We start from the raw sequence: 21,316 nt of genomic DNA, 5'->3' as shown, positions 1-21,316 counted from the left end.
TGAGCTAAACGGATACTTCTTTCTTAAAAGTACAGGATGAAACAAGTAATACTTATACTGAATCCATCATCTGTATACAGAAGTCTACTTAAGTAGATTACTCTGAGACATTAGACTAGATAGTTAGCTAAAGTCCTTAGCTGAAATAAAGAGAGAGAAAAACAAATACTGTGCCATAAACATAGTTCCATCACAAGATAAAAGGAAAACTAGTGACATTTTTAGCTGTAGTTGTCGTGGTCTGGCCAGCAGAACTAGTGCTTCCATCGCTTTGAGTGCCCATCTTGCATGTAGGGTTCTAAAAATCCAATAAACTGAACAAAGAAAAAATTGAAAAGAAGTGGGTTGAGAATTTATTTTAAATAGACAAGCACTATCTGCTACCAAGTTTGATAACAATGAATCCTGCAAGTTGAAAAGTACAAAACTTTCCTCCAGGTTGAAACCTTATTCCCAGTCAAGGAATAGTGGATGAGTCTAACACAAGTTACATTAAATTTGAACATAGTCCTACTTCAAATTACAAGACAAGATAGGACAGCATACCATGCATAAACCTGTAATGGAAGCAGATAAATACCAGAATTTAGTGGGTATCCACACACCTTACTTCCATCTTCTGTCCAGCGTGCACCATATCCATTAGCAACCCTTATTTCAAAGACAACTCCATGTGGTGGAACAGTATACACATTCAGCCAACAACAATGTGATATTAGGCGGTTAATAACATCCATTGCAAGCCTATTTTTATTAGAATCTAGAAACATCATTGAAAAAGACAGGATCAGTGAAAACATGATCAACTTATTTGAAAGCAACATACTGTTAATATACTCAACATTTCAGCAAACATGGTGAACCTAACTCAGAAAACATCTACAGACAAATTCTGTAAGTGCCCGAAGTCAAGATATTTGCCAGGTTATGCAAAGAACAAGCCAAAACGTGGATTGTGTACTCTTGGAGAAATAAGAAAATTGCAGGCCAGAAATAGAAATATGTCTAGTTGTAGGAGAGTTATCTAATTGTATATGATGGGGAAGTAATATTGTAGGACAGTTGTGTAGCAGTTATTCAACTGTATGTGGTATAGTTATACTTATAGGGAGTATGTTTTATTAGGGGAATATCAATTTAAATTTCCAAATGAAATAAAAAAAAAGGATAAGGTTAAGTTGATGGTTCCAATCCATGTGTAAGTGTTATGAAATTAATTCATGATTCTAGGCAGACGAGATTCGACTTTTCAAGGGTCTTAGAAATGTGAAGAGTAATTAATTTCATCCTTGTAAGAAGGCATGCCATCCACTATATATGGGGGTCTACCGAAGAGTTAATGCATCCAAATTCAAGAGAACAGTGAGGAATCCAAAGCAAATGAGAGAGGTCACTTGAGTAGTGGAGAGTCTCTTGTGAAATGAGAAGAGAATATTTATCATTCCTTATAACACTTGAGTGAAGAGATACTCAGGTGTATGAGGTAACACACATTTGGGGAAGATTTTCCAGTTTTCACAAAACTTATAATGTTGTCAAGATAGTGGATATTTTATTGGAGTGCTTTCGTAGACACGGGCAAGAAGTGCCAAATCACATAAATGTTGTGTCTATCATTTTCTTTTTAGTGAGTATGTGTTCCAAATATTGATCATTTGTTTGGGCAGAGTTCCCAACATGATTAACAGTATGGCTTGATGTGGATCCTGTTTTTCTGTTTTGCAGGACTAAGAATTGTTTTCTCAGAGAGCCTTGGTTCTAAGGCTGGCTGGGAATTTCATCTACCAGATTTGTGTGTTTGTGTGGAGTCTATGTGGAATTCAATGAAGTTCCAATTTTAAACCATATCAATTTCTTATAGGCAACAGATTCCATGTGAAGACAAACCTAGATAACCAAGGTAGAATGGAGATCAAAAGGCAATTACAAAGATATACTTAAAAATTCTATTTCAAAAAAAAAAATCCTTACCATTTCCATTCAGAGAACCCCAATAACCACTGCTACTCCTACAAGCATGCTTGGCCAATGCACGAGCTCCATCAGTCAAGCCATTTTCCTGAATAATGATCAAAAGTTTACATATATAATTTGGCATAAAGCATCAATAAAGTCATCCTATAGAGGCGCATAAAAATTTATTATAGCGAAAACAGTGAAAAGTCCTACAAAATCTTAAAACTTATTGTTAATGCAGAGCAGTTTGCTCCTAAGGTTCTTACATTTGGATTGCATGGAAAATTAAATGATGCTAATAGAGTTGATATTGGTGGAGGAAGTGCATTAGGAATTGTCCCTGTGGTATGCATGAGACCTAGAAGGCTTTGAACACCCTCATAGCTCAATTCCTATAAAAAAAAAAAAAAAAAGCAGAACAACATAATAGTCAGAACACTTGAGTATTAGTTCATACACTTACACAACATAATTCACCTCATATAAGAAACCTTAAGTATTAGTTCACCTGCAGTCAGGTGAAACATGAACACAAGTACAAAAACATTAGTATCTGTGATTATCTGTTTCTGTCCCTCTTATGCAACACATCAAAGTATGATCATATTAATTACTATTTACTAAGTAAACCATTTTTTTCAGCATATGAAATAAATACTATGATCATCAGGAAGTAATAAAAACTAACAAATCAAAGACAACATCAAACTAATAATTAATCATTTGGACAAGATGGAAGCAGTCTTTTAAGAGAGTTCTAGATGATTTTAAAATCCAGTAAGAGATTATGGTATCACAGGAAAATGAACCCACACAGAATAATCTAGCCAAAGAATCGTATGGTTGAGGGGTGAATTTTGAAACAACGATTGCAAGGACACCATTTGCTTGTTCCTTCTCCTCTGTGCAAAATCTCTGGTAGACTTTTACACCTGTAATGCTATGCAAGTGTTACTCTGGAAAAATCAGTATAAAATCTGGAATTGATTTAGCCATAGGTTAAATGGTGGTTCTTTCATTTCAAAAACTTTTTTGGATGTATAAATACGATATGAGGACAAATTACCACTTGGAGTACTTATTTTGTTTATTTTGGTTGTTCATTTGGAATTGAATAACTCTCTGAATGGCTATTTGTATAGCTATGCAAGCTCATTCCGCTTCTTTGTCTATAATCAGGATATTTGGTACCTTCTTCACTACTTTCAACTCCAGGAAGAACTTTTCCAAGGCTTTCTGCCTCCAACATGGCAAAGAATGTAGGATACCGTCTTACTCCCTACATACTGATGAAGTTAAGAGAGCAAAGCCATTACAGACTGAAGTACTAATTATTAACCACACAAAGCATTACCTGAACTTCAAACACCACCGACTTATTAAAGAGAATTAGATTTCCTGATTTGATCCTGGAAACCAAATTAGGGGGAAAAACAATAAATATGGAAAAGTAAAATGGGCTGCATATAGCTCACAGTAGATTGGTAGCAAAATATTAAGAGAAGATAAAATCCAAGTAAGGTAAGGTCCATATGATATGACTCAAGTGATTATGATATAATACTGTATTGAGCGCATTTATGAATTTTTTTTGTAGGTTATTTTGATAGAATTTAAAATATGACAATATCACATAATTTTTCTCCCTAGACAGGTGGGAAAGGCATTTGATTCCTTTTTGTTTTTGTTATATTGGAAGGACATGCGCCTTGGTAGGGGAGGGGTATAGGTGGTCTAAGGGAGAATCAAACTGCTCATATCTTCATGGCCAAATCTTAAGAACTTGAACCCATACAAGTTGAAGCTACAAACCCTTTCGAATTTTGTTCTTGACATAAAAAGTCTCAAAGTTTTAATAAATAAGCCAGCTGTTTGTTCAGTTGGCTGAGTTTGCCTCCAATTGATTACTCAATGTTACTTTCATATGTCTTTTACATCTAGAAGACTCAATTTCAGAAATTCAGACAACACAAACCAACTCAATGTGAATCACAAATGTTAATGCATGATAATGTGACACTCTTTTATAATGGAGGAAATGTAACGAACAGGAGTTGAAATAACAGTTATACATATCAAAGAATATATTTTGAATTAAAAAAAATATTGAAACCTATTGTATTTCCCAGTGGCACACCTCCCTTCAATTGTTTTTAGGCCATCTGCAGGCAATAAAATCATACTCCATAAGACTTAGTAAAAATGAATTAGAATAGGAATGAGAATGTCATGTCCAAAGACATTATTGAAGGTACTTGCATGCAGTTTTTTCATTCTTTCTTTCAGTGGCTATAGATAATTTTTCTACCCAGAAACATGGTTTATGCAAAAGAACACATTTTCCAGATGTGATTACACTGAACTCCATCATATAGAGTACAGAGTGATACATACCATTTAGCTGTGAAAAGAAAGGCTCTTGGACATGGAATTCAAAGGAAACACTCTTCAAAATCTGTTGAAACAAAAGTACAATGTATTAAAACCAGCTTCAGCAGTAGATGAACAAGAACATAGCAAAGAGATGCAACACTTAACACAGCATTTACATTCTCTATTTCAAACCCCTTCTCCACAATCAATCTGTGCCACTCATTACGCTTCTGCTGCATGGAAGAATCTTCAAATTCATCGGTCATGGCTAAATTGGCGCCTGTCCTACAAAATGTTTCAGAATCCATACACTTCAACAGAGCTGAAGAAAAGCGCTTGTATAAGGGATAGGGTGGCACTCCTTCCAAAGAATCTGCAAAATAGTAGAAATACGCATACACATTGTCTTGCCAAAAAAAATCTAGAATAAGTAACACATACACTTCATCAATCACAATGATACCTTTGTTGACTTTTATAATAACTAACTTAAAAATCATATCAAAATGATATCTAATTTGTCGATGGCTTTTACGTGACGATGCATATCTATTAAACTCAAAAATATAAATCACCCCACCCAGGAAAAAAAAAAAAAGAAGAGAAATTTATAATGAATTTGACAATTTGACTCGTGAGTTTATTGGCTTATTTGAAGATACCCAGATAAAGAACAACCTTTTCAACTAAAAACAGAACAGACAAGGCTGTAAGTAGCAGAAGCAGTTTTGGAATACAAATTGAAAGTTACAAACCGTTTGGTTGTGATAGTGAGTGTGAAGAAGATGGGTGCGTTGCGTCATCTTTGAGAAGGTTGGAGAAAAACTGGGAAGAAAGATTGAGATGGTGAGAGTTAGAGTTCAGAGTGAACCTCACAAGTTCCTCTAAACAATCACACAGCTTCACCGGACACGGACACCCATTACCATTTTCATCGTCATCACTACCTCTGTTTTCCATTTTCCATTCAATTCTAGTATTACTGTATTACATCATTCGTTTATGCAGTGTACTGCTTATATTCATTCATTTTCATGGAATTTCGGGTTAAACGAGATTACAAGCAGGCCCAAATTTTGGTTGGCCCAGTAAAGATACCATTGTTTTTTTTGAGAAAGATGGACTGACTTAAATTTCCTTGGTTTATCATCTTGACAAACAGAAAATGTTTGATTTTAGTCTCTAGAAAATATATTGTCTTCTTCTAGAAATAAAAATGAAAATGTGGCTTGTGTTTCTTGTTTACATAGACAAAAAATCTAAAAAAAGGAACATTTGTTAATAATAAACAAAATTTAGTTTTCTTTATATTAGAGCTTATGTAAAATACATATTATATATGATACGTTTCAATAAATAAAAGATTAAAAAAAATGACTTATTTTATAGAGACAAAAATAAATATTATCTTATTTGCACGGACTAAAAATATATTTAAGCAAAAAGAAGAAAAAAAAAAAGGACAACTTGTAAATGTAGATGATTTATTCATTTGTTGTTTGATGATTTTCGTACATCTGTATGGTCTTTTGTTTGGGATTGGTCCCCAGAGTGAATTTTTTCTTTTGAACAAGAAGTTGTGTGAAAATTATATCACCAAAGGCAAATTCTAGATGCCCTTGGTTTATCTTTTGACTTGTGTATGTATTGACTTTTTTTGACAATGTACAACCTACAAATGTTACACTATACGGGATTATTGGAAGCTGCTTGCGCATTTGCATTCCAGTACCCGGTCCTAAGTTCTTGTGGATTAAATATAATTGACTATAGACCAATTTAGTTGTTGTCAAATCTCAATCTCTTTAGCTATTCCTGATTCCAAGGCTTTTGTTGGTGCACAATGAGGCTCCACAGAACCATCTGAAAGATGATAACGGTGCTCGTGACGAGCTTTTATAGTCCATAGCACAACCAACAACACCATGATCACTGCAAGAAACAGCAATCCTAGCCATACCATCTTAGCATATTTCTTCAAAGGCTTGCAGTGGTTGACAAGGACTTGAGAGAATGCTTCTTTCACCACTTGGCATTCCAACAAGTTTTCCATACTTGGATACACGTTCAGTAGGTCCTGAATTGAACTTGTGTAAGCCTCAACTCTCATGTATTCACTCCCAGGTATTAAATATCCATTGTCACAGGTTCCATCAATCGTATTTGAACAAGAAAAAGGCTTCAAAACCTTCAATGCATCAGTGTAATGATGGTGTTAGTACTTATAGTACATCTTGGTCTTGTAGTAATATAAGGCAAAAATAGAATTCATCAAGACAATATTACCTTTGGGATATCTCCAATTCGTATAGTGTTAGCAGGGCAGTTCTCTGGCTGGTATAAATACTTGGGTGGAGCTGAGAAGGGGTTGCAAACTTGAACAAGATTCACAGCTGATGTTGCCTGCATGGCTGATATGTTTGCATTCACCTGGACAATGACCAAAACCAAAACATTATTCCTTCATCAGAACGCCAATATTGTATAAACAATAATATAGTGCAACAGTAGAATTGCAACACCAAAACATTAGTCCTTGATATTCTGAAAAAATAAGTTTAGTCCCTCACTTTGGCAACTTTTGAGACAATTTGGCTCTGAACATTGGTGCTGGTTATTCAATTTGGTACTTGACGTTAGTGTGTAGAAATTGACAAACTATTGTAAAAAAATAGGACTAAATTTGTTTTTTCATAATGTCAGAGACCAAATTAACTAGTGACAAATTGATGGACAGTTGTTGAAGTTAGCAACTAAATTTGGTTTTTACCAAATTGATTGGAGGTATCATTTGAAGGAACAAATTGATGTTATACTCTTATTTATATGACTAGAAGGCTCAGTTTATGCTTCTATCTCTGTTGATTGGTGTAGAGTCATAATGTAGAAGAGTGGGGAGGGACCTGATGTCTGTGAACTGTGATTATGCAAAAGTTACCTTATTAACAAGGTCGTAGATCCCAGCACTAACATCAGATAGAACTGATTTTGCCGAGAGCAATTCATCACAAGGGAGGATTGAGCTTAGGCTGTTTTTATAGGGATTTTCTTGAAAGCTGCCAAGAGCTGTGCATACATCACCAGAAAATCTACAATAAAAGAGAACTCTTTAAATAATCTCAAACTTCCACCTTATAAACATATTTATTGTTGGAAAAAAATGTAAACTGTTGAAAATATAGAATTCAGAAAGGACATGGATTTACTTTTCCAAGAAGAAATAGGCTCCAAAGAATAGCCAGCATATCACTGTCATCAACCAGCATAATACAATAAGCCTGTGGAAAAGAAGAGGGAAACAACAAAACAAGATTTTAGATTTCGGACAGATATCAAACATGTAGATATAAATACACTTGATTGATTCTATGGCTTCAAGCTGATAAATTTAGCTTGCTTACAGGTATAGTGCCCGCTGTAACCTCAGTATTCCAGAAACTAATCACAGAAAATTCCAACATTTTATGAGAATCATGTATCATGTGTAGAAAAAAAAAATAAGGATGTACAAATTTGAAATTCTCATGAATCTGAAGATACAAGTCATTGATGTTAAGCATATAGAACAACTGAGAATACCTGACAAAGTTATTACAGCAGCCAAGTTCAAGCTTATAATCACCGTGGTAATTACAAACCTGCAATAAAAAGATTTCCTTATTGCCACGAAATGCATCATTCGTTTTACATTTCATCAGGAATAAGAAAGACAAAAGAAGTCTTACACTAGTTTCAAGCTCTTGTTAATAAGACGTCTATTCTTCCTAGCTTGCTTTTCAATGTTTGCAGATGCATCATCAAGTCTATCAGTTGTAGAGTCAAGGTTTACAGAAGCCTCAGCTTTGTTATTGGCTTCCATGAAGTTACTTTCCATGTCTTTTAACGCTCCTGTTGTGTTGTGTATTGTTTCTGATGCCTCATTCGCTGTCTTGATTATAATATTAACTGAATTTTTTGCTTCAGAATGGAACCTTGCACTCCCAGCAAGAACTAGCCCAGTTGCAGCTCTACAAAAACAAGAGCCATGCATACATACATCACTTGTGGAAAAGCCAGTTGTTTCTGATGTGCCAATCTCCAATGAGTAATCAAGTAAATGTACTGGTCACTTTCACTGTTACTTTCAAAACTAAATTTGTCTATGGTACTAATATTACTCAGCTCATGCCTTTCTTTGTATCTATGTCCACCGTGTTTAAGTTGTGGTTTTAGATAACCAACTAGTGTGTGATAAACTTAAGAAAAAGACCATTTCTTTTCAATTTGGAAGACTATTTTAATTCTTGCCAAAAGTTTTAAAAAGGCTTAATTTCAAGGTTTTTGGAGCCTTCACGACTGCAATTTGTCCACAATTTTCTACATTATCAACTATTTTAAACCTTTTAATATAAGCCTTTCACGAATGTTATGTGGACTGTTTTATACCCTTTGAGGTTCAGAAGGGGAAAAAAAATAAAAAATGCTCCTATTCTGAAATGTCATTGTTACTTAGGCTGGAGACAAGGATGAATCACTTACATAGTAAAAATGGTGAGCAATATAGTCAAAAGAATTAGTGAAAGATCACAACTCTTGTAATTACAAGGAAAGACCTTCTTCATCCTTCTTCCTCTGTCATTTTTGTGGCAAACCGTGGATATTACCAAAAAAGTTTCATATACGATTCCACAAAAAATGCAGAGCACCCCAATTGCATATCCAAATACTCCAGTGAAGATCACAGACTACAAAAATATTAAGGACATGTTAGCAACATCTTTGATGCTAGAAATTAGAAAATAACATTTAGAAACGAAAAGGGATAAAGATATACACTCCAATAATGCTTGTTGGTGATGTTAAATCCTCCTCTGTATTTTTGGAAATGATCTAAAGGGTCCACTCTAATAGTATTATCCGGTTGGCTAATGGCTACTGACACATTATCTGCATCAACCATAGACATAATACTTCTCATTGTCAATGCCACAGCCTATAGCAAAAAATGTAACAAGGGAAATCTGTACCATATATCAGTTACTTAATTTGGGTTCATACAAACTTCAAAATCATGTATAGGGCAAGATAAACCATTATTGTTCACTTTAGACCATCAAATACAAAATTGTACTTTAGCACTTATTACGATTTGACAAGGAAATCCTAAAACTTTGATACTCCGATGCGTTCTTTACGTTTATACTATAATAACAATAGTTTATTTAAAATTACTAACCTTCTTTATCAGTATCGGATCTGCTCTTAATTGTTTTTTAAAGCGTGAAGGACAACATAGTTAATAATTGGTATAAAACGTTAATGAATATCATATATTTATATCACATACTATAGACTAATTTCAATTTGGGTTTTCCTTATTATATATACATACATATATATATATACATATATATATATATATATATATATATATATAATATATCCTCAATTTATTGCTTTCCACCTTACGTCTATTAGAAGTGTACGTTATTTAATTCTTACCCATTTGGGCATTTCATGACAATTGACAAGGAACTGATTTTTAAATCATATGACTAACAATAACAAGTTCATATGTCCCACGTTAACTATGCAAACTTTTCGAGATCAATATAAGTGCATGGCAATTTTAGAAAATCTGAAGGAATATATTGAGTCTACAAGGAAACCAAATCTTACCTGCAACAGAATCACTGGGTGAGAGTGCTTGTGATGCAACTTCTGGGAAAATCAAAACTAAAATCACTACTAAAGATACTAGCCCGTTGGTGCCATTGACTATGACCATCTTTAACCTGCCAAATTAAGAACCAAGATATTGATAACCCGTGTTGGTTCAAGAACTAGTAATATATATTAGCAATCAACCAAAGGAGAGGAAGGGAGTTTTTCCATGGTTCATGATCTAATATGTATATGCATGTTAGTTACATAGAAGAAGCAACTTTCGTCATGTGCAGTGCACTTGTAGCAACTTTTTAAAGTTTGTGTTTCACATACATAGAATGAGTTGGGTGCAAGGAAAGAACATTTTTTACTGTGGAAGTGCATGTAGTCATTTCTAAATAACTTACTGTATAATCTGAGAGATGAAACGTGCTGGAAATTCTCCCCAAGACCTGCAACAAGTTTCACTGGCTCTTCCTTGTGCTTTGCTTCCGAAATAAACTTTTAAACTAGCGTGAGGCTTAAATGAACCAGAACTGCGTACTGCATATAAAAAGTGCCATATAATCTTCCTTCTCAATTTTCTCAAACCAAAAACCAGCTGAAGCTGAATCGCCACATTCTCAATCCTCAGAAGGGTGCAGAAAAGTGTATGTATACGTATGAAAACAAGTATAATATTCAAACTAGTCAAATGTCATTCCTAAGGAGGAAGAAGCCAAATCCAACCTCAACCGAAACACCATGAGATTTTTGTCATCCCCTCGATCTTTCTTTGACTAATTCTCAAGACACAAAAAAATAAAATAAAAGCATGGTTCATTTACCCCTTTAAAGTTTGGAGAGTTGAGTTCACACGTTTAACTTTTTCGCGTGCTAACATATGCTGAAATATCTACGTCCACACCTTGTCATGAATTGTGAGAAATGAACTATCGTGGCACTTTCATTGGCATAACAGTAATTACCTAGAAAGTAATTTACTTGTATAAAAATAGAGAAAATTTACTATATGCTGATTAACGGTATAAAGCAGTAGTTTTTTAAAACAAGTATTTCTGGCCAAAGTCATGATACTAACCTTCAAGGTATAGAAATCATCAAACTAAAATTTGTCTCTTCCATATATATAACCAAAAAATTGAAGTTTTAATTATCAGCACTGCTTAAAAAACTCACTGTTAAATTGTTTTGGTTAATAATATAAAAAAATTTACACACTCATAATTATTAAAGAATAAAGTAAAATAACATTAAGGTTATTTATTAATAGGTAAACAAAAGTGTGTCAAAGACTCCCTTACACCAGCAGAAAGGGATGAGTTTAAGTATCAAAATTTTCAACCTAATCCACGTTTGACCTGAGAGACAACAACTCCAAACCATTCAAAATATGTGACATTATATTTCAAAAGTACTGTAGATTGTCTAAACTCGAAGCTGAAATGCGTCGGGTAAGTTTCGACTTTTTCGACCCAAACCAAACCTTGTTTTCTCGCTCTCTTTTTTTTCTCTTTTCCTGCATAAAGTCAAAAGATAACAGAGGCATGACTTTCTAGTCAAGGCAACACCCGGTGTGTGAGCATGGGCAATACTCGTCGTTGCACACCCACTTTCTTATGCTATTTTATAATTTATACTATTTTTTATTCTAATTATCCGTGCTAGTAAGTTAATTAAATACGCAATTCAATTTGTTAATGATTACTTTAAGGTAATAGTAAAAAAATTAACAAATAGTTTTTTTTTTATATCACGAGATGTATTGTAAATCTTAAATATTGAGTTTAATTTTTTAAACACTTAAAAAAATTGATGCTAACAATTAATTAGAATTCATTTTAGATATGGCTTTTAAATCATTTTTACAAAATTCAACAATTTAACTTACATAACACAGCTTAAAAAAAACATACAAGTGTTTACAATATAAAATATCTTTAGACGATAAAAATATTTAAACTAAATTCCTAAATATTATATATTAAATCATTCTTTATTTTTTAATCAAAACCGTATGTAATATATCAAACTTTCTGTATGGGAATCTGGGAAGAAAAGACAGAAGACAGAATTAATGATATTTTTAATCTTTGAGAATTTTTCAAATTTGATTCTTAACAGACTTTTAAAATTACTAATAGTTTTTGTCTCTTAATTTTTTAAAATATCCAAACTTTATTTCCTAAAACTACTCATTTTGATGATTACTGTAAAGTTTAAATTGAAAATGCCACTTGATTTTTATTATAAGTTTCAATCTAAAATATTTTTACATTAATTATTTTTTACAAAAATATTTTTAATTAAAGTTGATTCAATAATAACGTGACATTGAAACAAACATATGTTAATATTTCTATTAATGTTTGTCAGTTTGTTCACAGGGTGGTTTTAGAAAAATAAATACTATTATTTAGAACGAATTTAGTACTTTCATGTCTTAACTAAATTAATTAATTTTCTTAATCAAAATAAATTAAGTAATTAAAGTTTATAATAAAGAATAAATGGAATAATATTTTTTTCCTAAATTAGAAAGGAAAAAATTATCCAAAGTGATCAATTATGTTATCTTATGGATTTTAAATATTAGTAATTAATAAAGTCAATAAATATTTTAAATCAATATGACAAAAGAAATTGAGAGTTAAAACCAAAGTTTTTTTTGGTAAAAAAATTAAAAGCAAAGTTTAGAAAGGAATTCAAACAGAATTTTTAAATAAAAAAATAAAAAATTCTATTAACCCCAAAAGAAAAAGTATTTATTTGCGTTGAAGAAAGAAGAAAGAAAAAGCCTCCCTAATAAATGGCAGGGTTTCAGCTGCCGCGATCAAAGGAGGGCATTTGGGTCAAAAAAGACAACATGGTTCTCTGAATAATGACTTATTCTCGGCCTATCAGAAAATAAAATTTAAAAATGGGGTATGGGATGGCGCCAATGCTGATGTGGCCCGTACTTTTTATTGGTAACTGGACCGGTATCTAGGAGAAAGCATTGAAGATGGACAACATCAACACTTTCAAGTTTCAACTAATGTCATCGACTATTATTTATTACCATACAAATTTGGGATTATGGACTCTTATTGTGTTATTTCTCTGTTTTTTTATATTTGAGCTCTAACAAAGAATCAATCAAACTGACTTCCACGGCCTGTGCTGTTTTATGCCTACATCTCCATGTTGATGTATTTCGAGCTCCATTCTTAAACACTAAGAAACCTCCTAGCAGAATAACTTTTCCCCCATAATCCCACACTTTACAAATTGTAATTGATTTATTTTTATGTCATTACTTTTTCTTTTTTAATGATTAAGATCAGGTGAGATACATCATGAAAATTTATTAGAATCAAGCTAAACATCAAAACTCACTAAATACATACAAAAATACTTACATTACTCATCAATAGGATGCTTACATCCATAATCAAATCAATATAAGCATTTTATTAATGAATAATGAGTTTATATAAGAGTTCATTTATCTTCATCTTAACTAATTTTTGTAAGTTGTTATGTTATTACTATAATTATTTATTAAAAGTGGAAATCATACTCACCATACTTATAGAATCTGAATACATTCCTCACCATCTTAATCAATTTTTATTGATTGTTATAATATTACTATAATTACTTGGGTGTGTGATAGTAAATTAAATAAAAAATAAAAATATATTAAAATATATATCTATACTATATATAATAAAAAATAAGGAGTTTTGATGTACATATTTTTATGCCTATTTTACCCTTACAACTATATCGGAAAACTATATCATATCTCTTTCAATATTTTATTTCTACAACTACCTTCATAAAAAACCCACTATAATATAATCTCCAATATCTCTTTTTTCATTTTAAAAATATGGAAAAACAGTGAAACACCATTTACCCTAGTCATTATAAAAAAAGTATGTGTTAATTAAATTTCATCTAAATATCAAACGAAGTTTTTCAGAATTCACATGGCAAATTTGATGGAAATTTTCTTTTATATACAATACTACTATAAATTTTCTGAAAACTACTTAAAACTGCTAACTCCAATGCATTTACAATCACATTTTCATGATTCGTGAAACCCCTCCACACGGTACGCAACATTTAATTGCTAATAAATATTAATATGACCAAAATAATTTCCAAACTTGAACAAGAAACCTTCATATTTTTGGCCCGTTAAACCAAACCATACCACTTATTTTTAGCCAGTTAAATTCTTAGGCCACGTCTAAGCCTGTGTAGTCAACTACGACAGATTTCGGAAGTTTTATCATACAAAAATCAAATGGATGTCTTTAAAATTAAAAAGGTACACTTCGTCTAGTTGGATTATAATAATAATACCAAAAATACAACTAAAAATCAAGTTTATGATTAGAAATATCTCAACGGCATTGACAAATTGTCAACATCAAGCACTCAACCAGTGGGAGTAGGACTACCATTCAACAGGCAAATATACAAAATATTTAAAAGCGAGACTCAACCGCTAGCTAAAACTAAAAAAATATAATGACAGATAAAAATAAGAAGAAAATATCCACCACAAGAATGAATATCTTGCTAACATAATTGGGGGGTATATAAAAAGGTCATGTTTCACACACGACCACTACCATTCTAAGGTTACCAGAAAAAACCTGACAAGACGCATTGATTGCAATATTCAATTTCCCGCCATGTGCATACATTGGAAAACGACATTAAACTCATGCAAGTACTATCCGATAGGGGAAAAGCAACCTCAGTAAAAACATTAACCATTTAATAATACAATGGCAAAAGAAGTAATGGAGACGAGTATAAAAAAATGTTTATAATGCACTCCCAAGTTACAACATAATTTAATACAATCCTATTTATTAATTTCTTAACCAATACTCATAAGACCATTATTAACAAGAATCTAATAAAATATGCATCATAATGAAATGTACCACCGAAAATAACAGACGATAAATAAAATTAAACCACAACTTATTGACCTAATTGCCTAAATTTAACTCAATTAATACCAAGAATACTAAATAATCCCTATAGTACAACTATGTTAGGCCAACAAGAGAAACCAAAAGCAGGAAAACCAGCATTAGAAAAAGTAAAATAAAATTATTGAAACTAATTCAACTTGATGATTATCAACAATTATTCATTCTTTCTTTTTTTCTAAAAGTAAATCTTGGGGTCAACTTGATTGGCATTTGGCAGTTATTCTCCTGCTCAGAGGTGGAATATGATGATTTGCGTCCCAGTGCAGGCAGAAATATTCAAGAGGCAAGCCTGGTTAAGTATGAATATTTATCATGATTGTGGTGGGAGATTTGTTCTTGGAAGTATGGAACTGGCTAGCTCTTCATTCACCTTCACAGGAAGAGGTGGCATTTGCTTCATCACCTCTGGCGAGTCATTCAACCTGCCAAGAAAAATAAAGATGAGAAAAAAAATAGTAAGCCTTGTTACATCAAATCAAATTGGATTAAAATAACAAATATGATTCAGATTTATAAATAATTCTTTATTTCCTTTTATTAGGATTCCAACTCCTTTATACTCGAATAGGAAAGGACAAGAAAGCATTCATAAACCACAATATAAAAAGAGAAAGAAATAAATCACATTAATATATCACTTCCTTGCAAATAGAGATAGAAAAGAACAAAAAACTGTACAACTCACTCGTTCATAATTTTAAGGATGTTATCTCTAGTTTGGCAGAAAAGATTGATGTTCTCCTGTACCTGGAAACAAAAAATAAAGAGAGCAGAAACAAATAACAGGTGAGGTTTACAGCCACAAAAAATGGCCTAAGAATGGAAATGGTACTGATAAACTAGAACACCGCTTATGGACCCAAAAAAGAAATAAAAAAACTAGAACACCACTTTCAGAACATCAAGCAGAGACATTATGAAGTATGAACTATCCCAGAAGTAATCAGTTCCACACTTTCAGTGTTTCAATACCTCCCAAGATTTGCTATGCCAGGTAGGTAGTTCAGTTAGCACAAGATACAAAACAATAAAAGCATAAAGGGAAATTTTCAGTGAGTATATATAAAACATAAACATACTCAGGGTACAATTACCTGCATTTATGTAAGCAGTCCTAAACCGAGCATAGAAATGTTATTCTCATTCTGTCAATATAAGGTAATGACACTTCATTCTCTGTATTGGTATTTTAACTTAATTATGTGTTCTTGATTTCAGAATTAAGGCATGTTTATAAACATTGCATCAGTATTGATTTGGAAATAAACATTTTTTTTCGGTTATTGATTTGAAGAAAATATGCATTGATAATGATTATTATAAATAATAAAAATAACTCAAGCATATACTTGTTCACATCTACTTTCCCTTTGTTTTGTTGCTTTCAGATAAGTTATTGAAGAAACCCCACTCTCAAATATGGCTTCCAAAGCATCTAACAACATCATACACTGAGAATTATCAGCAAAGACAAGAAAACTTAAAAACAGAATTGAAAGACAATGACATAATTTCTCAACTCATACCTAATTTAGTAATTTCAATAATAAGCATGTATATTGTTAACCAAACTGAAATAAAATGAATATAAAAGAAGGACGTGGAGAGAAAGTAGGTCAAAAGAGAACTAGGAAAAATAAATTGCCTAACACTGAGAGCCACATGGTTGATACAAATACTTAAATAAGAAGTCTGATTCAGAAATTCAATTTATGGTCAAGCATCAATTCACCTGGAAAGCGGAAAGATTTGTGGAGATTTGATTCAAGGCCTGTGCATTTTGCTCTAATAGGTCACCGGTGGGACCTCCAATTGCTGCAAAAGAAAACCAAAAACACAAGCTTGAACACTTAAAAAAGAAATGCAAGTACTCAAGATTTTTCAAAGGTGAAAGAAGTGCCTAAGAGACATTGAGACATAGAAGCCTGCATTGCCATGTTTGCAAACAACAGCATCCAAAGCAATGAAAAAATTCACAAGGTATGGAACTAAGTTACTGAACCTGTATAAGAGATGCCATCATCATTGTCCATTGTAATCATTGGTGGAGCATATGGGGAGACATTGGATCGAGCAGTGAAGTTAGATGACTTTACTGCAGGATCAGAAACCCTTTCCTGGAAACAAAAAAAAAAAAAAACTTGCTAAGCATCTAAAAGTCACACTGAATATGATTAGAATAAAGAAAGAACCTAGAGTTTCCAGTATTTCACAAATGCACAAATACTTCATTAGCTTTCTTCCTTTTCGTTACTTTTGCTCTGTTTCACTTTCCTATATTTCTTACAGCCAAGATGCTAAACCATCCCCTATTTAACAAGCCAAAAATGAGGAAACAACACGCCATGCTAGCTTCTTCCTGGTTAGAAAATTTAACACTTACAATATTCTGTCTATTCCAAAACTAAAACAACAATAAAACCATCATCATGCAATTTTCTGAGAAATCCTTACACGGGTAAAAGGAACACAATGTAAGCAAAACTCAAATTCCATATGAAACATTCAAGCAAATTTGCTCCTTGGAAATGAAACTTCTAGAAGTCCAGCAACAGAAGGTGCCAGAATAACTTAATGCTTAAATACTTTTGGACAATTAGAGTTGGAAAATAGGGATAATATTTTCATGGGAGCTAACCATGTTTAGTGAGAAGATGTGGAAGCAAAGCTTATTTTTCTCTCCTTAGTATTTTGGCAAAAATGAGCTCTAGATAAGTTTATAAGCTTTACAAATTTCAAAAGCCTGATAATAGGCTTGCCACACAAATAAGAAAAGGTGACCATTAACAAAAAGGATATCAAATCTTCTCTCAGTAATATTTTGCAGCATTTGGTGGAAAAATAATACAGCCAGGAGCTAACCCAGTAATAACTAATAATATCAATATGTAATGATGTGTATATGTTTGCAGATGAATTCTAAAAGCAGACGTCATCATTTTCTTATAGAAAAGTAAGTAGAAAGTGAGATGGAAAAAAAAAGGTCAGATGGTCTCAGGAGAAGAGATGATTTGTTTGATGTATTATGAACTAAGGAAAGGGATTTTCCACAGGCATATACACAAACTACAGAAGCACATGTCCAGAGGTCAGCTAACGATCCACATAACAAAAGGAAACACCAATCTGTAGATGATCAAGTAGGATTTACCCATAGAAGTAGGTTATAAAAGATAAATTTCTCTCACTTAAATATGCATGTGTTGAAACTTAAAATTAGGAGTCCCTTGGTCCCAGCATGAGCAAGCAAGAAAAATGGAGTATTCAACATATACACTCACATAGATAGGTTTAGGAACAACTAACATTCATAGATTAGAGAAAGACATTTTAAAAAGGATCTCCGAAGGCATGCATAAGAGTGGAACACAAAACAATCACAAAATTACTATGATGTTTATAAAAATATCCAATTAATGGAAGCAGTACCTTTTTATCTTTACTTTTCCGAGTTAAATTATGATCATCCTTCCTTCTCTTGCTATTTTCTTTCTTCTGCAAGAAAATGGAAAAAAAAAATGTCATTATAATAAGAGATCTCATAAACTAAGAGTATAAAAGCAATCCCAAAAATAACAGTAAGCTTCTTTATTTCTTTTTGCATTATTAAGGGTGGTGGCGAGTGATCAGTCTCTTAACTTATCAAAAAATGTCATTATACGAAGAGATCTCAGAAACTAAGTATAAAGCAATCCCAAAAATAACAGTAAGCTTCCTTATTTCTTTTTGCGTTAATAAGGGTGGTGGGGAGTGATTAGTCTCTTTAAGAACTTATGAGAAAATGTGTCTTAGTCATTCTAATGGAGGAACCAGTCATCATTTACCCCTTTCTTTCACGAAGACAAAAAGATGATTAGTCTTGAAAATTTTTATCAAGTATCTCATGTAATTCAATAAACCATATTAAGAATCTTTACCTAAGCTGAAGAACAGGCCATGAAAAATCCATAAGGGAAGGTACAAGAGGCTAAAACCTGATCAAATTTATAAATACATAGTTCCAATATTTGGAACTTGGAAGATCTATCATGCAACAACATATCTAAGATAAGATTTTCAGGTGTCCAGCAAACAAGAAATTTGCACAACCATGACATACCCACATGAAACCCTTGAATACTTTTAAGACAATCTTCTAAAAAAGAATCATGATAAGTTGGAACCTGCAACCTTGTAGATACTAGATACATGATCCAAATTGTTCAATAATCAATGGGTCACACACTTAAACACCTCATGTAACAGCAACCTTATCAACTTGTGGGAAATAGGTTTTCAGAAAGACATAAACAACTTAAGACAGCAACCAACAAGTGCATAACTTACATTCATCCACCTGACTCTCAGTGCTACATCACGAACCGTTTTCTGCTGTAGCTGTAGGGCTATCTTTGCATAGCGTACTATGTTGGATTCCGAGGCATACCTAAAAGGGAAATTTTGGAATCTTCATTAATTTTTAATGACTACCCATATAGGAATTCATAAACACAGATTGCTAAACAAAGACAAGTGTCAAACAGTAAGACAACAAAAACGAATTTATCATGCAATCTAAGTACAGAAAGAAAATCAAGCTTGATATTTAAGAAATTAATTAAATATGACTATTGAAAGATTTTGATAATGATATTAATCTAAAAAGTTTGGTTCCTGATGTTGTATTGATTTCAAACTGCCATTGCAACCAGAACAAGATGAGGTTCGACCAACAGAAGATATCTTAACTCATACATATATTTCAGTTTTGGATTGTCCTAGTTGCTAGTAAGTCTTTGTGCAAACAGAAGTAAGCAGGCATTTACAAGATGATGACAAAAAAAAGACAATAACAACACGTTTTGAAAAAAGCTCTGAACACCCAAATCCCAAAAAGATTTTGGAATTTTGGATACGCTCAGACTCATACTGAAAGCTTAAGCTTGAAAAGGTCATCTATACGTCAAATTGGAAGTGAGTTTACTGAATTCATGAGACCACTTGCATTTTGGCTCATTACAAACAAGCTTGAGCTTTTCAGTTCACATATCGACTCGTTAGCTAGCCGGCTCAATGTACATTTTTTATTATAATTATTAATAAGAATATTAGTTTTATTAGTATGTAATTTTTTTCATTTGACTGAATATTAAAAAAGGTTTATTAATTGATAGTCACAAAGTGGAACATAATTGAGGTTAAAATATTTAATTCAATTAACACTAAGGGTAGTAATTACTAATTAGCTCATTAAACTTGCTTCAAAAAAGAAAAATGAATTCGATTTGTTGTTGAACTTGAGCTAGCCTAGAAACCATAGCTCACTTAGAAATCCATCAAAACCCACTTCCAATCACATGAAACCACATAAACCACAAAGATAAGATTTGACAATTGCATATATGTAGAACACTAAAAAAACACCACCAATCTCCAGAAACAAAAAAAAAAAAAAAACTCAAATCAAACACAAACACAAAAAAAAGTAAGAAACTGACTTGGAGAGTCCATCTTCGAGAATGGCTTGTTCTTCTGCGGTCCAATCGAGGGATATGCCAGGGTTGTGCTTCATGGCGAGAGCCGCACCTGAAGTCTCCGGAGCAGAAGATGACACCACGTGCGTGTGTTCTTGATGGTTCCCAGATGGGTTCGCCATCCACGACGAAACGATAAACCCTTTTTTTCCTTCAAACGCCTCAAATTTCAAGCTTTACACCAAAGGGCTATCGGAATTGACGGTTACTTCCCGCCAATTACCGTGACACGCTCAACACCATGAACAAAATTGAAAAGGGGGAAAATATAAATTAAAAAAACAAACCCAAAATCAAAATCGAAGAGAGAGAAGTGCGAAAGCGATAGTCGTAAGAGTGAAGGAAGGTAATGGAAGAGAGAGATAAGACAGAGGAGTTTTGATTGAAGGTGGAATTGAAACTGCAGAGAAACAAAGGGTATTAATTTTTTTTTTTAAAAAAAAAAAAAGTGGCCTTTTTAGGAATTAAGATTTTCTGCAACTCCTTACCCACTGGGCCACTGTACATAGAATTTGTATGGGACGAACTTCTTATGCTGAGAACAAAATGACCCTTTTGCCCTCCGTTTCCTTTTTTCCCCTCTTTTGCGTGCTCTATCTTGTCAGCCATATCTTCCTTCTCTCTGTGAGATTTTTTAAATTTATTTTGTAAGTATTAATATTTCAACAGCGTAACGCTTTTTAGTTTGTCGAATAAATCTTCATTTTAGTTCATCTCATTGTAAATCTTTCTTTGTTTTTAGTTATAAATTTTACAAAAATATTTCCCTTAATTTTTTTACTTAATAAAATTTTAATTATTTCTAATTTTTCATCAGAATGA

At 32.7% G+C, this 21,316-nt stretch overlaps 3 protein-coding genes across 9 annotated transcripts; all 3 read right to left on the bottom strand.

Annotated features, from left to right (window-relative positions):
• Positions 1-30: 30 nt before the first annotated feature.
• Positions 31-5,331, bottom strand: LOC100807259 (uncharacterized). 6 transcript variants are annotated; one of them, NM_001255311.2, is given in 11 exon segments: positions 31-314; positions 606-760; positions 1,972-2,059; positions 2,223-2,348; positions 2,770-2,888; positions 3,148-3,235; positions 3,311-3,365; positions 4,070-4,118; positions 4,351-4,411; positions 4,506-4,702; positions 5,085-5,320. In NM_001255311.2, coding segments are annotated over 11 exon segments (1,203 nt in total). In that variant the 5' UTR covers positions 5,290-5,320; the 3' UTR covers positions 31-254.
• A 465-nt stretch (positions 5,332-5,796) lies between these two features.
• Positions 5,797-10,787, bottom strand: LOC100805495 (uncharacterized). Its single transcript, XM_006597152.4, has 11 exons — positions 10,383-10,787; positions 9,988-10,103; positions 9,143-9,255; positions 8,848-9,053; positions 8,055-8,336; positions 7,909-7,967; positions 7,731-7,767; positions 7,536-7,607; positions 7,268-7,418; positions 6,616-6,759; positions 5,797-6,517 (listed from the first exon to the last, which is right to left on the bottom strand). The coding sequence occupies exons 2-11, from the start codon at positions 10,094-10,096 to the stop codon at positions 6,119-6,121; spliced, it is 1,572 nt and encodes a 523-aa protein (XP_006597215.1). The 5' UTR covers positions 10,097-10,103; positions 10,383-10,787; the 3' UTR covers positions 5,797-6,118.
• Positions 10,788-14,885: 4,098 nt separating this feature from the next.
• Positions 14,886-21,007, bottom strand: LOC100801419 (uncharacterized). 2 transcript variants are annotated; one of them, XM_003546771.5, is made up of 7 exons: positions 20,459-21,007; positions 19,308-19,407; positions 18,411-18,476; positions 16,984-17,098; positions 16,714-16,796; positions 15,667-15,728; positions 14,886-15,403 (listed from the first exon to the last, which is right to left on the bottom strand). In XM_003546771.5, the coding sequence occupies exons 1-7, from the start codon at positions 20,614-20,616 to the stop codon at positions 15,292-15,294; spliced, it is 696 nt and encodes a 231-aa protein (XP_003546819.1). In that variant the 5' UTR covers positions 20,617-21,007; the 3' UTR covers positions 14,886-15,291. The 2 variants fall into 2 exon arrangements, with proteins under 2 accessions (XP_003546819.1, XP_040865748.1); XM_041009814.1 differs by lacking the exons at positions 14,886-15,403; positions 15,667-15,728 and adding an exon at positions 16,076-16,416.
• Between the last annotated feature and the right edge of the window lie 309 nt (positions 21,008-21,316).

Source organism: Glycine max, chromosome 15, assembly GCF_000004515.6.
Source record: "Glycine max cultivar Williams 82 chromosome 15, Glycine_max_v4.0, whole genome shotgun sequence".
Taxonomy (NCBI): Eukaryota; Viridiplantae; Streptophyta; class Magnoliopsida; order Fabales; family Fabaceae; genus Glycine; species Glycine max.
The sequence above is the reverse complement of the archived record's forward strand: the minus strand, read 5'-3'. Positions and strand labels throughout refer to the sequence as shown.